General features: G+C 31.9%; 1 protein-coding gene across 1 annotated transcript in view; it reads left to right on the top strand.

Moving 5' to 3' along the window:
• Positions 1 to 16,442, top strand: part of LOC105248873 (ankyrin-2) — a 78,547-nt gene that overhangs the window by 37,402 nt on the left and 24,703 nt on the right. Inside the window, exons 19-32 of the mRNA XM_025410609.1 lie at positions 3,392 to 3,520; positions 3,889 to 3,994; positions 7,233 to 7,250; positions 8,968 to 9,192; positions 9,483 to 9,643; positions 9,739 to 9,950; positions 10,080 to 10,284; positions 11,824 to 12,013; positions 12,099 to 12,234; positions 12,333 to 12,663; positions 12,766 to 12,969; positions 14,021 to 14,262; positions 14,552 to 14,603; positions 14,992 to 15,219. Of these exons, the coding sequence (XP_025266394.1) occupies positions 3,392 to 3,520; positions 3,889 to 3,994; positions 7,233 to 7,250; positions 8,968 to 9,192; positions 9,483 to 9,643; positions 9,739 to 9,950; positions 10,080 to 10,284; positions 11,824 to 12,013; positions 12,099 to 12,234; positions 12,333 to 12,663; positions 12,766 to 12,969; positions 14,021 to 14,262; positions 14,552 to 14,603; positions 14,992 to 15,219 (2,439 nt within the window). The remainder of the gene's footprint in view (positions 1 to 3,391; positions 3,521 to 3,888; positions 3,995 to 7,232; positions 7,251 to 8,967; positions 9,193 to 9,482; positions 9,644 to 9,738; positions 9,951 to 10,079; positions 10,285 to 11,823; positions 12,014 to 12,098; positions 12,235 to 12,332; positions 12,664 to 12,765; positions 12,970 to 14,020; positions 14,263 to 14,551; positions 14,604 to 14,991; positions 15,220 to 16,442) is intronic.

Genomic DNA, 16,442 nt, shown 5'->3' with positions numbered 1-16,442 from the left:
CGTTACGACGTCGTCCGCTCCAAGTTGGCGAATCGCGGACGCGCATTCTAATCGTGCAACGGGACCAGGTATACTCCAACTCTCATTGTCTTCCCGAGCGAATCCGGCGATACGAGGCGGCTCCGGGATATACGTATTCCGGCCGCGAAAGACACGCGCGATTAATGGAGCGGTCTGAGAACCGTGACCTGGTGATCTGTTACTACTACTATTACTATTCCTATTATCACTTTACACGGACGCGACAATGAAGCGGATGAAGCCATTAAGGACATAAGGGAGTAAACGATGATATCGCGTCGATCAAGGACGCCGGATCTTTCGTCGATAGAGCAGCATCCACAGCTCGATAGGCGTCTGATTTTCGATTCTCTTCCGGTGTATTTTTAGCATCTATGCCCGCAAGCGGAGTATACGACCGCGATAAAGTCAGCGAGTAGTATCGTAATCGGATTAATTGCTACTCTTGCGATGAGTAACTAGGTCGGTCTGTCTGGTAAACGAACTTGGGCAATAATAAACATTACGCCATTGCGAGGAAATATTCCGTTAATCTGTTTCAATAGTCTTAAGGCGTTAATAAACGCTTCGTTAATTCCAATAAAAACACGTTAGGCTTGACGATTGCATAAGATCTTCCACTTCTTTCTCTCTCTCTTTCTATATTTTTCTGTCGCTCTTTTTCTCCTTAGATCAGAGGATGACGTCATGCAAAACATTTAACTCGTAAAACGGTAGTCTTGATCCAACTAAGATTAATTTAATTAGATCTTGAATGAATCTGAAGTGAGTTTAGAATGTCATGCGGACGATACATGTAACCTATTTCGTAAGATTTCGCAAGTTTATTTATTCTTGCTTGTGCTTGCGATATGAGCAGACATGATAAAGTGATAATTGCTTAACCCAAAAAGAGATATTAGGAAGAAATTTTCGATATATTTATCGTCGTAAACATGCTAATGAAACGTACGATGGAGATGTCGCGTGCACGAGGCATATAATTACGTCGTTTGCATAAAAAGGTTGCATTATGCGATCGAAGAAAAACATTTTTCCGGCGTGCGTCAAACATGTTTCGTCCCCGACCGTGTTATTGAATCTCTCATTGACATTATGAACGACGCGCCGATTCGATTAGTCGTCACGTTTGAAAGAAGCACAGCGTATCTCTCTTTCTCTCTCTTTGATTACGATTAGCACTATTCTGGTGCATGACGCCGCACGCGTCAACGTTTTAACTGCACTTAAAACAGATTCGACATGATTATTGTGTGGCTTGCCTTTTCACTGATTGGTAGTTTGCAGCCCAAGTTATATAGGTCACTGCCTATGAGGTCGCGTAGGTAGAAGCGGTGTCTTTTAGAGTGAGAGAAGAGGAAGAGATATCCGCATAGAGAGAGCGCGAAATCGCCGTGACTCTTCGACTCAAGGTGTCCTTGAACATCGTTAAAATTAGCACTTCTACATTACAATTTCCTGCAGGAGTATCGTAGCCAGTCCGCAGATGTTTACATTAATTTTAGATATTAACAACACCGCGAGTTCCGCGGATGGTGCGTGACGTCACTATGGGCGAACCATAAGGGAATGGGATAATGGAACCCGATCTTCCTAGAATTGCGCCGAAACCGTCGTGATATGTAGATCAAGAGTATCCTCGAGAACGAAACGCCGACGTGCCAAAGATATTCGCATTATACACACATACACACATGTAACATAATAATATGTTACATTCCACCGAGAAACATTGATATTGAATAAAATTTAAATCATCTGACAGTAATTTAACAAGTAATTACATTGATTGAACATTAATTGGAAGGAATTTTTTTTTATGTATTATACTTTAAGTGTTGAATATTAGTTATGCACTCATTTTATACTATTAGAGTATTATTGGAGAGAATGTTTTTTATATGTAATATATAATATTGTTATATATGTAATTTATTTATTTATGAAAAATATACGTATACATATTGTTCATGATGATAAAAATAATCTGATAGATATCAGAATAATTTTTGTCAAGTTAATGTGCGATAGTTAATGTAAGATATTTTTTTATTCCAACTTCCAAAATGATCTCGATCAGTATTAAGCAGCTATACGGAGTTAATTTATGATTATGCTAACGGTACGATGGAGAGATGTGGGAGGCAAATTTGTAGGCTGACCGTTTATTAGATAATTGTAGCCTACATTCTTGGAATACTTGATAACGCGGGATCGTAAAGCAAGTTGCTCTCAGTCGTATAAAAAATGTGATACAGTTCGTACACGTCGGTATTTCATTAAATTGCTCTCATCTCTTGGATGTAGGATGTATCTAACCGTGACCTCAATTGACACAAGGTATGACGTGATTTAACAACTTTTATCCTATCATTGATAAACGATGCCATAATTTTCTATTTTCTTAAATAAAATTGGCAAAAAATGATAGAGCTATCGACCATTTAATTAAGTACATATTAAAAGAATTGTATCCATTAATAAAAACATATTATGTAAAATTTTGAAATTTTATATATAAAGCTAATGAATGAAATAAAGAAAGAAATTTATTGACTTTAGATATGATTGTATATTTAAAGTTACAGTAAATAATTAATATTTATAATTTAAGATTTATAATTTAAGATTTATAATTTATATTTATAAATGAGAGAAAGAAAAGAAGGATTATGTTATTAAATTTTACACAACTTTTACTTTTTATATGAAAACAACTAAAGACTAGAGTTAAATCTCATAAAGTAACATTGTATGAGTTATAGAGAATCTTTCATAAGATTAGAAATAACTGTTACAATTGCGTAGCAGTTCTGTTTTTGCTCTCGGATCAATGAGTGATGTCGGTAATTTAAAACACTCGAAGAGATTATCGAAATAACATATGGCTCGAAATATATTTAATCTGCCATCTGATAACATTTCCATTTCATACATCTTGTCTTATTATTCGCCAAAAAAGTTAAAAGATGAAAGTAATAAAACAAATCTTTTCAGCATTAATTATATATGGTTTTGTTTAGCAGAAACATATTCTAAATCGCTCATTATTATTATTATTATTATTAATGAACAAGTTACATGCCTTACAGAACATCAATATGAATTTTGCTTCTTCAGCTTAAGTGCAATGGTGTTGACTTGGCAATGATTTCTTCTTTATTTGCAGGCTCACATATTTATTCTCACATGTGCATTACGCATACTTTGGTAGAAAATATTTTGTGACATTTACATATGTTATATCACGCATTCATTTGAACTCGATAATATTCTAGAGAAATGGTCTCTTCTGTCAACTTCTCCCGCAAATATACACGCATACTCGTTCCTATCTTCATTTCTTTTATTCGTCTAATATTTATCACAGGTGAAGATCCAATGCTCAGCGACCAACAGCAGTATCGCTACATGACTGTTGACGACATGAAATCCATGGGGGATGACTCGATGCGCGTGAACGTGACGGACGATGAAAGAGATAATCGACATTCTGGAGGTATGTAAATACATCGGAAATGTGCATTTTAATATTTTAATTCAGAAAATTTTTTAAATATCATGCTCCTTCACTTTTAAGATTTTTACATTATGATTTTGTATTATGTATATGATAAAATATTTGATATAAAATCTGTTTAATCTCTGTTATTTATACAATTTTGATGATAATTACATAATAACTGTTTTGTTAGATTAAATAAAGTAAAATAATAATTATATATGTCCTATAATTTAAGATATGCTACGATTTGCAAATTGAACGTTCAATTATGTTGCTGCAAATTGAACGTTCAATTATATTGCTGTGTTTTAGATTATTCTCGGAAAATATACATTTAACATTATAATGTATGTATTCTTTAGCGCCAACCATAACAGAAATGATTACGAAAGAAAATTATCAACGTACGAACGCAGCCAATCTTAAGCCAGATAATGTAGACATCAACAGGCATCCTGTGCATGTCGGGTATGTAGTATTTTATATCTATTTTTATATATTATCGCAAATTTTTGAAATAAGAAAACAAGATTGCCTAAATCTGTGAAATTTCATTCTCTTGAAATGTTAATGAAAGATTTTCTAGAAAAAACTCACTTGAACATCAGTATAAATCTGAAAGATATATATATTAGATAGATTTTAACATTGAATTAAAAAGCTACGTTGCTAGTTATTTTGCTGCAAATTTTATTTTAAATATTAAGTTTTAGTATTTTTTATATAATATAATTTTATATAATTTATCAATTAAAATACAATAATAATGTAACAATAATAATGTAAATATAATAAATTTCAAATTTTCTTTCATTAATTGTAAATTTTATTTAATTTTGAAGAAAATATTTATTGGCAATTAAGATATCAGAAAAAAATATTAATAAATATAACTGAAACCAAATTATAATTGCATGGTTTGGCGTGACTATAGTTTATAAATATATAACATTAAGATTATAAAATTACGACATGTTCAAAATTTGATGCACGTGTTTTTGTTGATTTAATAGTTATAAAGAATATTTTACATATATATAACTGAAAATTACTAATGAATATAAAAATAGTTTTGAAATTTTATCATAGTTCTCCAGAAACTATGCAATTATCGATTTTGTATGAATTATAAATTAAATTTTTATAATTTTAGAAAAAAACCATGTTTTCTTAATTTTAAATATTATTAGGTTTCGATATTTAAAAAAAATATAATATACTAGTTATTTTTCTAATTTTGAATATATCGTGATATATGACGTAATATATTGTAAAAAATAAAATTTCTCAAATTTATGTCAAAATTTTAGTTCAATTTTGCACGCAGCAACTTTTATCTATTGTAAACCTAGGCTAGGACGGTGTAAAAATAATGTTATTCAATATTACGAGAAATGTGATCCGTATACTGCGTGATCTTATCCGGTGTATATATCGCGATTGACACTGTATTGATGCTACGAAACAATAATGATGTGTATTATAGTGTGATTCAATATGTGTGTTGATGAAAGTTTCCTGTTGTGATTAACCCAACAGATGATTGGCTGCTCGATAAATTACTCATCTAATTCTATTATCTCATTTAATTCCGAATTGGTAATGTGATGTAGACAAACAATATATGTATGTACATGTATACATGATAATTAATACTTTCAATCAAATATTATTTTCACAATCAAGATCAATTATAAAGATATACATCACTATTTTGAACATATAACTGTTGATAATTCATTTTAATATCATAATAATTATGTTTTATTGAAATCACATGCAATATGTGCATAATCTTTCACGTCTGCGCTAAGTTTACAAGGCACGAGGTATAAGTCAATATATTTTAATTATGCTACTATCAGATCTTTTCAATATAAGTATATCCATTATGACACAAAAAAATTAAAAAAAAACATATATAAAATTCTAATGAAAATATTTAATTACAAATGGATATGCTCTTATATCAAGCATTTTTTTAAATAAATAGTTATTGAAATTGATTAAAATTATTAAAAGTAAATAGTGCGTCAATAATGGCAAGTGTCAAATTAAAAAAAATTCAATACACAGTGCACTTGTAAATTTAGATAAATTTAGAAAATACAATAATTATAAGAGATCACAACACGATATAGTATGTACAATTATATTGTCTGTTTTTTTTACTTAACATTCGCTACAAGACGCGATACTTTACAGTCATTCAGCCAGCTCGATAAGAACGCTTGATGTTCTCATTACAGCCTGCTTACTCGTAGGAAAGTTCGATTACTTAGTGTTGAGCATGTTGTTTTTCACGTTTTATTTGGATGAACGATTCTTTGACATTTTGTGAATTATTTCACTCTCTTATTACTGCGATTTATACTAACCACTTGGCTAATTTGAACAAATGAGATTGAAGACTATTCACAAGAAAGAAAGATCGAATCGGAAAAAGAAATTATCTACTTTTATGTAGAAAATCTTAATCACCATAAATTAGTCAGTCTCTGCTATACTTTCTTATGTAACGCGAGGATCTCGTCATTTCTGCACGTGGCATCATTTAAAAAAAAAGCACATGTCATTTTTATAGTAATTTAAAGCGGACTATAATGACTGCACAAACAAAAAAGGATGCAATTTGTACAAACGAGATAGCATGAGCATGACATGCGATCATTATATTCGGATAATCTGAATCGGTTTTGTTTTGAGAATAGCGAATCCTTAGAGTTCTTATGCATCTCGCTGGCAGCCGTCAGTATCGCGCCGAAAGGACAAGGAATGTGGAGGGACAGGTACAAAAGAAAAAATTTTATTTATTGTATATTATTTAAATATAACGATAGATAATTATAACAACTTTTTTTTCGAAAGAAGAATATGAAAAAAGATATTGAGCATATATATATATACATATGCTATGATATTTACGAAAGAAAAAAATCGTTCGTCCAAAAAATTGTGTAGAAAATAGAGAAGATTTCAACGTTGCAACAGCTGCTGGATGTTTTCTTTTTATATAAGCAATTTTTAAATTATATTATTTTTCATAAGGATATGACGGAATCTGTTGCACTAATCGTAATGACCTGTTTAATAAAAGTATGCAAAAATTTTTTATGTCTTTATACAATTGTGTCTCTCTCAATCAAAAATTAATTTACAATTATATACATAAATTAAGAATGATTAATTTACAAAATTGTCAAAATTGCAACAGACTTCGATGCGTCATTATTTTAAGTTGTCTCCGCGAGATATATCTTTTTTCCGCAAAGTGTGAATGATATGTGTGTGGCATTCTCTACTATAATACATAATTATTATTGTTGGTGCTCGTTTCGTAGTCGTGTACAATAGAAAAGTGTTTGCGTGTGATGAATGCAGGTTTTCGAAGTGTTCAGACCATCATCGTCGCAACCTAGGAGCACTTTTTACGAAAAGCAACATAAAAAGTGTAAAAAAATCTGGCATATCGTTTGATGTGATTGATCAAGAATCAGTGCACACATCGTGCTTTAATTATAAATTCAATAATCGAATACGCTCAAAAGTCTATGTAAAAATGTGCTAGTGTTAGCGATATATCACGATCTCATCTTTTTTTTCTTTTTCTATATCATCTCATCATGTCTATGAACGAATGAATACTAACGCGTTTTTTATTTTGTTCCCGATCTTCTCTGTTATTTTATTTGCGCTACTCTCGCAGAATTCCACAGTGGAGAAAGTAAGTGATCTTCTCTTCAAATTTAGCTTCTGCAGTTTGCCATATATATTATTTCCTCGATTTTTTTCAGTTCTTCTTTTTGTCGTACACACAGCCTATCTGCCGCTGCACTACACAATTTCTTATAGCTGCTGATTCTTATTATTCTCACAAACGTTGTATTGCTCAGTGAATAGCTTCGTTCGACGACTACTGAAAAGGTGATTCATGAGTCAAATATGATTGAATCTCTAGGAATCTCAGGAAAATTTATTTTAAAAAATGTCTGATGAATAAAAGGTACGCGTCTATCTTAATTATTTCAAAGTTTTCTAGTTTGTGGCATTTAGCTATTCACGATGATGATATATTTACGTAAACACATGATTTATATAGATGCGTTGCTAAATCTGAATTTAAAATTAAAAAAAAAAACAAGTTTACTACTAGGTAATCGTTAATGACTTCATATTCGAACAGTCGTAAAATACCGCGTTGTCAATACTGCGTCAATTCGAAAGATGTCCTTGTCAAACCAATGCATTCACTGTGCAATGCGTATTGCACAATTTTCTTGTGAATAATTTATAGATTCAGAATGGAATTCTCAGCGTTAGCAGTACTACACTATGTAGTAGTTGAAAGCGATTGAGAATAGACCCAATTCTTGTTTGAATCGAATTAGATTAGGCACTTTCAATGTCGTTAATTTGACGCTTACGGCTATATTACACCCCATCCGACATAAAAGCCTCGTATAAACATTCATATAGATTTGACGTAGGTAGCTGTTTTATTTATCACTTATTTTGCAACATGTATTTCATACAATTTATACTTGTCATCGTATACACAAATATCCACAGATTAGATTTGAATATAGATAGCTGTTTTATTTATCTCTTTTTATTTTGCCATATATTCTCTGTACAGTTCATTATTGTAATTTTATCTGCTCTAATTGCATTATGTTAAAGTAATTACATTTATGCATAATATATATATTATATATTATATAATATATATTATATATGTCGACAATACAACATAATATGAATTCTGTTCATTTGTGAAAAGATAATATCACAGTTAATGATATCATAACATTAACGTGATTAATGCGCATTGTCTTAAAATTTTTATAAAAACTTATAAAATTGCTATATAACTACCAATATCACGCTTTATATATAGTACAATTTCTCGAGAATTACGCTTTCTGGCTTTGCATACTTTTGATACTAGTAAATTCGCGTGGACAATTATACAATGCATCACGATTGACATTAATATTAATATTAATATTGTATTTAAGATAAAATTTTATAATGTATTCACTTATTGCGCTTTTCGTGAAACTTGAGAGAAAATATGTTTATAACAATATTATAGAAATCTATTATATTATAGAAAAATCTATATTATATTATTATATTATAGAAATCTATTATATTGTTTTTCCTTTTATATCTTTTATTACGGAATTTTTCAAGAAAAGATTACATCGTATAGCGTATTCTATTTTCTATTAGATATGATAAAATTAAATTATTATAAATTTTCAAAGAAGCAAAATTACACTTATGCGTTTTTGTGAAGATATATTTTGAATACGCAAAGGGATAGATTTTGACTTTTTGTATACAATCTATATATATGTAGATCCAATAACTTTCTTTTTAACAGTCCTTGATAACATATCGTTAATCCAAATAACGCACTCTCTAAATCTCTTCAGCTTTCTGGTTTCCTTCTTGGTGGACGCAAGAGGCGGTGCAATGCGCGGATGCAGGCACAGCGGCGTCCGCGTGATTGTTCCGCCACGAAAAGCTGCGATGCCTATGCGTGTTACATGCAGATATTTAAGAAGAGACAAATTGACCAATCCACCACCTCTGATGGAGGGAGAAGCGTTGGCCAGCCGCATCCTCGAGTTAGGTCCTGTAGGTGCAAAATTTTTAGGGTACGTCGCATACATCATCTCTCGCGATTCATATTCCTTAATTAATAAAGAATAAATCTGAGGCTCTAATAGAATGTATACAAATTTAATGTATCATTCCTTAATGTTGTTGACATCAGATACGTGACATCGTAAATTTAGAATCGATAGAAAACGGTCGTAATTATTTTAAATAAAATATAAACTAATAATGATATGTGCGCATACACTATAACGGGAAAAACGTACTTTATTACAGTTATTTTCGGTGACAGCTTCTTCTCAAACATTAAGAAATTTTTCATGTGTAGCCCTGTTATCATAGAGGTACCGCACTTCGCGTCGCTGCGCGGAAAAGAACGAGAGATAGTAATTTTACGATCGGATAATGGAGAGACCTGGCGCGAGCACACCTTGGAGGCCAGCGAGGAGGCTGTCCAAGATGTGCTTAACGAGAGCTTTGAGGGAGAAGGTATGATTTTTAAAATAATTTCTTTATATGTGTGTAATTTTTAAATGTACAATAAACTCTGAATTATATATAATAGATTATATCTTTTTTTATAGAGCTAAGCCAGCTAGAGGATCTCCAAACGTCTCGCATCGTGAGAATACTGACCGTAGACTTTCCGCATTATTTCGCGGTAGTATCTCGCATCAGGCAAGAGGTCCATGCGGTTGGTCCCGAGGGTGGCACCGTATCATCATCTGCTGTACCACAAGTACAAGCTGTCTTCCCACAAGCAGCCCTCACTAAGAAGATCAGAGTCGGTTTACAGGTATTTTTCTGTTTCTTTTTTTATAAATGTAATTAAATTTATATCTACTCTTATTAAAAGCATATTTATTTTTTTTATAATTTATTTATCGCATTAAATACAAAAACTGTTATTATGATTTTCATTTAGGCACATCCTATACCGGCGGATCTTGTGGCCAAGTTACTCGGAAATAGAGTAGCTGTGTCACCGATCGTTACCGTGGAGCCAAGACGAAGAAAGTTCCACAAACCGATAACTTTAACCATCCCAGTGCCACAAGCAGCCAATAAAGGCATGATCAACCAATACTCTGGGGATGCGCCAACTTTGAGACTTCTGTGCAGCATAACTGGTAATATATGCTTGCACGTAACATTGTAGAGCAGCGTACCGTCTTACTGGAGAATCTCTTACCGAAACAGCTGAAACTATAATATTATACGCCGCATACACCTTTGGTGTATATATATCTATATCTATCTATCTATATATATATATACATATATATATATATATATATATATGCTCTTGTCGAACTTACGTTATTGCGCATTCAAGTATCAATTTACTGTAGTTTAGCAGGCATGAACTCAGTCGGTAGGCTATCTTGTCTGTTCTCAGGTCATCGGGACTGCGAATCAAAATATCGTATGTTGCACGAAAAGATTGCTTGAATGTTAGCAGCACTTTTATAACTTGTTTATGTTCAGTATTATCAACGGTCTGTACATTTGTGATTTGCACCAATAAATGTAAAGATGCTCCAATGTCAAGTATTCACTCAAAGAGGATTAATTTATGTTGCGGAGGTTTGTCATGACATTACGTGAATGTTTTAAATAATTTCTTGTCATTTACATCCGTATTGTCGGAAAATGTCCCGAGGGCCTTCGGATAGAGATTTAAAAGGGAGATGGTAGCTGCATGTCTTATAGAAAAATTTCGTTGAGTATCATTATTGTATACATATCTTGTTGTAATTCATTGTTAATGCTTGCATATTGTTAGGATTGAGTCATTTAGGTATGGATTATCAAATTAAAGTAGATAACATTTTTTATATATTACCTAGCTCATTGTAAGCGTTAACTTTAAAGTTTTTGTTTCAGCACATTCGTTTAACTGGTAATTGCTTTGATATTAGTAATTTGTAATTTATATAAAATTGTGCTCATGAAGTATATATATATATATATATATATATATTTTAAGTTGTTATAATATTCTTCGTACATATAATACTCACTCTTATAAATGAAAAGAATTAATGTCATTATTAAAACAATACTACATATTCACCGATTATTATTAATATTTAAGCTTAGCTCTTAAATCACAACCTATTGAGAACTTACTTTAAACATCAATATTTCTACGATATTCGTAAAAAATCTTTATTTTTAGAAAAAATAATTACGCTATTTATTTAATTTTTTTAACTTTATTAAAAGTCGTTTTTTATCAAAACATATTAATGACAGATTGAAATACATATTGATGTATATATATAAATTCTTTAATTATTACATGAAATTCGTACATATCTATAATTGCTTTTTACACAATTTATATGGATAGTGCTTCTTCTTGATTTTGCAAGCATTATCATTCGATCAATCACATATTTTATATTATTCACACATTGATAAAAAGCACCTAATAATAATGCACTTATAGCGATCGTTTTAAATACGAAGTTTTTTCTTAGACTAATAATTATACACTCGATATTATTTTTACATTGATTTGTATCCGATCAATTATTAATTGTTCGTATTTAATCTCGGTCGCGCGAAAATATACTACACTATATTTCACCTATGCCATTTGCGTATTTACAACACGGACATATTTTAATAATGTTATTGGACTTGGCATGTATGTCGTTCAGGGGGTCAGACTCGGGCAGTCTGGGAGGATGTCACAGGCTCGACGCCGTTAACGTTTGTGAAAGACTGCGTCTCCTTCACTACTACAGTTTCCGCTCGCTTTTGGTTGATGGACTGTCGTAACATCTCCGAAGCTACGAAAATGGCCACAGAACTCTATACGCATGCGACACATGTACCTTTTATGGCCAAGTACGTTAATGTAATGTAAATTTGAAGTAACAATAAGTGTGAGAAATATGGAAAATAATTATATTATTTAATGCATTTTTGATAGGTTCGTAGTGTTTGCAAAACGAATAGATCCATTGGAAGCGAGATTGCGTGTATTCTGTATGACGGATGACAAAGAGGATAAAACTTTAGAGCATCAGGAACATTTTACAGAAGTCGCAAAAAGCAGGGACGTCGAGGTAACTATCGGCGATAAAAATACAAATTAATTACTAAAATGCATAATGCATAACTATTTAAATGTCTAAAGTATCATAAATTTTATTTTTTGCTATAGGTTTTGGAAGGAAAAACGCAGTACATGGAGTTCTCGGGAAATCTCGTGCCTGTATTGAAAACTGGCGAACAGCTTCAGCTACCATTTAGAGCTTTCAAAGAAAATAGAGTTCCGTTTACCGCGAGGGTAAAAGATCCAGATGCCGCAGATATGATGGGGCGAATTATGTTTATGAGTGAACCCAAAGTTCCGAGAGGCGAATTACCACAAACGCCGATTTGCACGCTAAATATTTTGCTGCCAGAGAAAATTTCTCCGGATACTGCAGTCTCTGAGCTTGATTTATTGGAACTATCAAAAAATTATAGTTTTCTACGCGATGGCGGAATAAGTACGTGAATGCAGTAAAACAAGGAGAAAATTAATTAATACATGCACAATATTTTTTTATCAAAATGATAATTTAACACTAACATTAACATATTATTTTTAGGTAGGCCAGATGCCATACATAGAGCGACTATTCGTTTAACAGACATCGCCAATCTATTGGATAAAGATTGGGAACCACTAGCGGAAGAGTTAAACATCCCGCCTAATGATGTAGCCTTAATAAAACAAGAATATCCTGATAAACCTGCACAACAGGCCGCTGCAATGTTCAAAATCTGGCAGAACAACGGGAACAAAGCTACAGGTAAATCTCTCCACAGATATTATATTGTACAACTTATCTATCTTTATATTTGCAAAACACGAGCGCAGTGTGTGACTTTTCGATAAATGAGAGCTACTGCGTTGGTAACCTTTAAAAAAAACCTGTTTCTCTTAGCAAGGTCAATTAATTAGACACGCGCGTTATAGTTGAGTCAGACGCGAAGAATCTCTTCTAGGAACGTCGTAGATGATGATCTCATTGTGCATTATTATGCCTGACATAAGTCCACACACACGCCTCATTCCCACTTTTCTTCCCGCTAATGGCATTGACTCGCACGTAATTCTCGTGGCGTTTCTGCAATCGGCAGAAATAACGAGCAGTCGTGATTCCATAGTATTCTCGGGCGCACAGCAGAAGTGATTAAAATCTGAGTGTTCGCAGTCATTTCTTTTTTTATGTGTATCTCGATTTTACTATTTGATAAATTTTTCCTATCTCAATCTAAATTATCTGGTATTTTTCGATAAAATAATATATTTCGAGTGTGTGCTGCGTAATTTTTTTTTAACCTTAGATCAATTTCGATAAAAAATTAAAAAAAATTTTTTTTAAATAATGTTTATAACTTTGTATCAGGAATATGAAAATCAAAATCATTATACGAGCGAACTTCTATTAATATTTCGGAGATGTTCTTATTTTCATCCACAATGTGCAATACATTCAGGTTTGTGTCAAATTAATCAAAAAACGAACGAGGATACAATTGACTATAAATTTTATGTATATGTATTGACACATATCTTTATATATAAAATCTATTACACACATATAGTATTTCCAATATTTTATATTTTAAAAGATATATATTGAATGTTTTTAGAATATTAAATATAATAAATGTATAAAATATATACGTAGGTGTATATATATATATATATATATATATATATATATATTTATATATATATATTTATTTATATATTTATATTTATATTTATAATATATTTATACTATATAAATTAAAATATGCCTTTTTAAATTGATCATGATTGAAACATAACATTTGTTCTTCATTCGCATACAGGAAATACATTAGAAAAGGCTCTTAATAAGATTGGACGAGAGGACATAGTGAACAAATGTATCTTCAATGTTGAGCTAGTAACCGATGACGTTGAAAAAGCTGTAGCGAGGGTAAGATTAGATCAACCGGGATTTGATTCGCTAAAAGAAGAATTAGGACCGTCGAGAAACACGTCACTTCGTCGTGATGCAACTATGGATCCCAAGATGGATCCTGATTATGAAGAGCCGGATAGAATGAAGGTGCGCATTTTATACACATCTTTAAGAATCTGCAAGAAATCAATCTATATGTCACATTAAAACATCATTAAAACATCATTAAAAAAGAATGCTATTTTATATTTATAATGTTACTTTGTTTTTTAAATGCTACTGAAAACAATTGAAAAAGATACAATCTATCCACTTTGTGTTTTATAACTCGTTTATATATAGTTGGAACGCTTATACGTAACAGTAATTTACTTAAATAACTGCGTTTTCATAAGCGTGAGAATTACTGAGATAAAACGCAATTTTCTTATTCTAGGACTCTGAATCGGTCGAGGATCTCAGTGTCACTGGAAGTATGCACGATAAATGTAAGTACATTAATAAAGTTCATAATGTTAATTTCATTATTTATTATACTCGCTCTTGCATTGCGGTTTCTTATTACATATATAATTCAAGAATTCGTCAAAATTAGTTAAATATTACACATTTTTTTATTATACTACATTATATAGCAAAAATATGACGTCATGGCTCACAATCGTTGAATGAATAATGCACGTCGCAATGCGTGCTTAATTATGTCAGTACATAAAAATAGCAAATACACTTTTACTCGTGCTTATCTAAATGTGTTAGTCAATGCTTGTCGGACAATTTTATTGTAGCCACATTACGATTTATTTTGCAACGTTTCACATCAGCTCATGTTATTTCCTCATGTCTCCTTGTTTATGCATTTTCTGCACTTCACAGCTAAAGAGCACATCACAATCACAAACGGCACTGTATTCAACGGAACCTCGACCCCCATCAAAGACAAATATGCGAGCGATGAGAAAGAGCTCGGCGACATGATGGCTGATTACCTTGAGCAGAAATGTCACGTGACTGACACGATGAGCAAAAAATCGCGCGATGAACTGGACGATATGGATAAAAAACGCCAGAAAGTGATCGCCGACGCCAACAAAATAGTCTCTGGTAAGTGAGCAACTGAAAGCGCAATTGAATAAATGGTGGGTTGAGGGGCCGTGCTTACTACTATTATTACTACTTTTGGCAGAACCGGTAGCCAATTAATCGATTTTAGCAGAACTACGTCGCCAAATGCGGGATTACGCATTAATTAAAGCTCAGCAGCATGATTGGATTAATGCTGCGGGCGCACGCTTGATCCTAAGAGATCGATTTACTTGATTATTAACCATCTATCGACAACTTACGTTTTGCTATCGGACTCGCTATAAGAACTTGCTAAATTGAAAATACTTATATCCTTTCCTCGATGACATCGTGTTCATAGTTATGAAACATACGTTATGAAGTGTCACTTAAAAGAATTTTGAACGAGATATATGTTAAATAATAATAATACCATTTTTTTTCTTAATAATTAATATTTTAATGAAATTTTTCGTTGTTCTAATTAGTTATATTTTAATGCTGACAATGTTACTTTTCATTTCCAAATTTTATTCATAATTTGTCATCGTCTACATAAAATTATTTTGAGTTTTTACGTAAGTATTAAATTAATACGATATGCACACAATCTTATTTCAGCGAAACGTTGCAATCGAATACAGAAATATTCTTACTTTAATAGCACAATGATTCTGGACACGATTCCTGTCAATAATACATAAAATGATGTCTCAGCTTACAAAGAACATTGTACATTCTGCAGAGCAAATAATGTACATGAGCACTAAACTTATGTCTCTATGCCGTTTTTTACTTCTACTCACAGGTTCTGGAAGCCAATGCGGATCTCTTCGGATTTTTATCAGAGAAAAGCTTGCTTTTATTTTAATATATAACGAATTATTTTATTGCGCCTATTTATCACACAAGCAGCTCTTATCTATTATATATTATACGATATAATTTTTATATCTCATTTAATCATCCCCACTAATATCCTTCTATTCCGCGACACTTTTGGATTAATTTGTTTCAGCAAGGTTTCGCTGCAATTATTTGGCGTTGCATGAATGGCCAATATGTTGTGTGGTCCAATTGTGTGCGCGCACGGAGCAGCTATCATTTGAAAAGATCACTAGACATTGTCGTATAGTCATCCATTAAAATACTGTTTCACGTTTGTGTCTTTAATAGATGAATTAAAAAATACTAAGTTATTATACTAATAGCAATATGCTGTATTAGTTTAAAATAATTAAAAGTTTTTGCGAAGCTGAATA

Source organism: Camponotus floridanus, unplaced genomic scaffold (genome assembly GCF_003227725.1).
Source record: "Camponotus floridanus strain SB8 unplaced genomic scaffold, Cflo_v7.5 scaffold33, whole genome shotgun sequence".
NCBI classification, from domain to species: Eukaryota; Metazoa; Arthropoda; class Insecta; order Hymenoptera; family Formicidae; genus Camponotus; species Camponotus floridanus.
The sequence above is the reverse complement of the archived record's forward strand: the minus strand, read 5'-3'. Positions and strand labels throughout refer to the sequence as shown.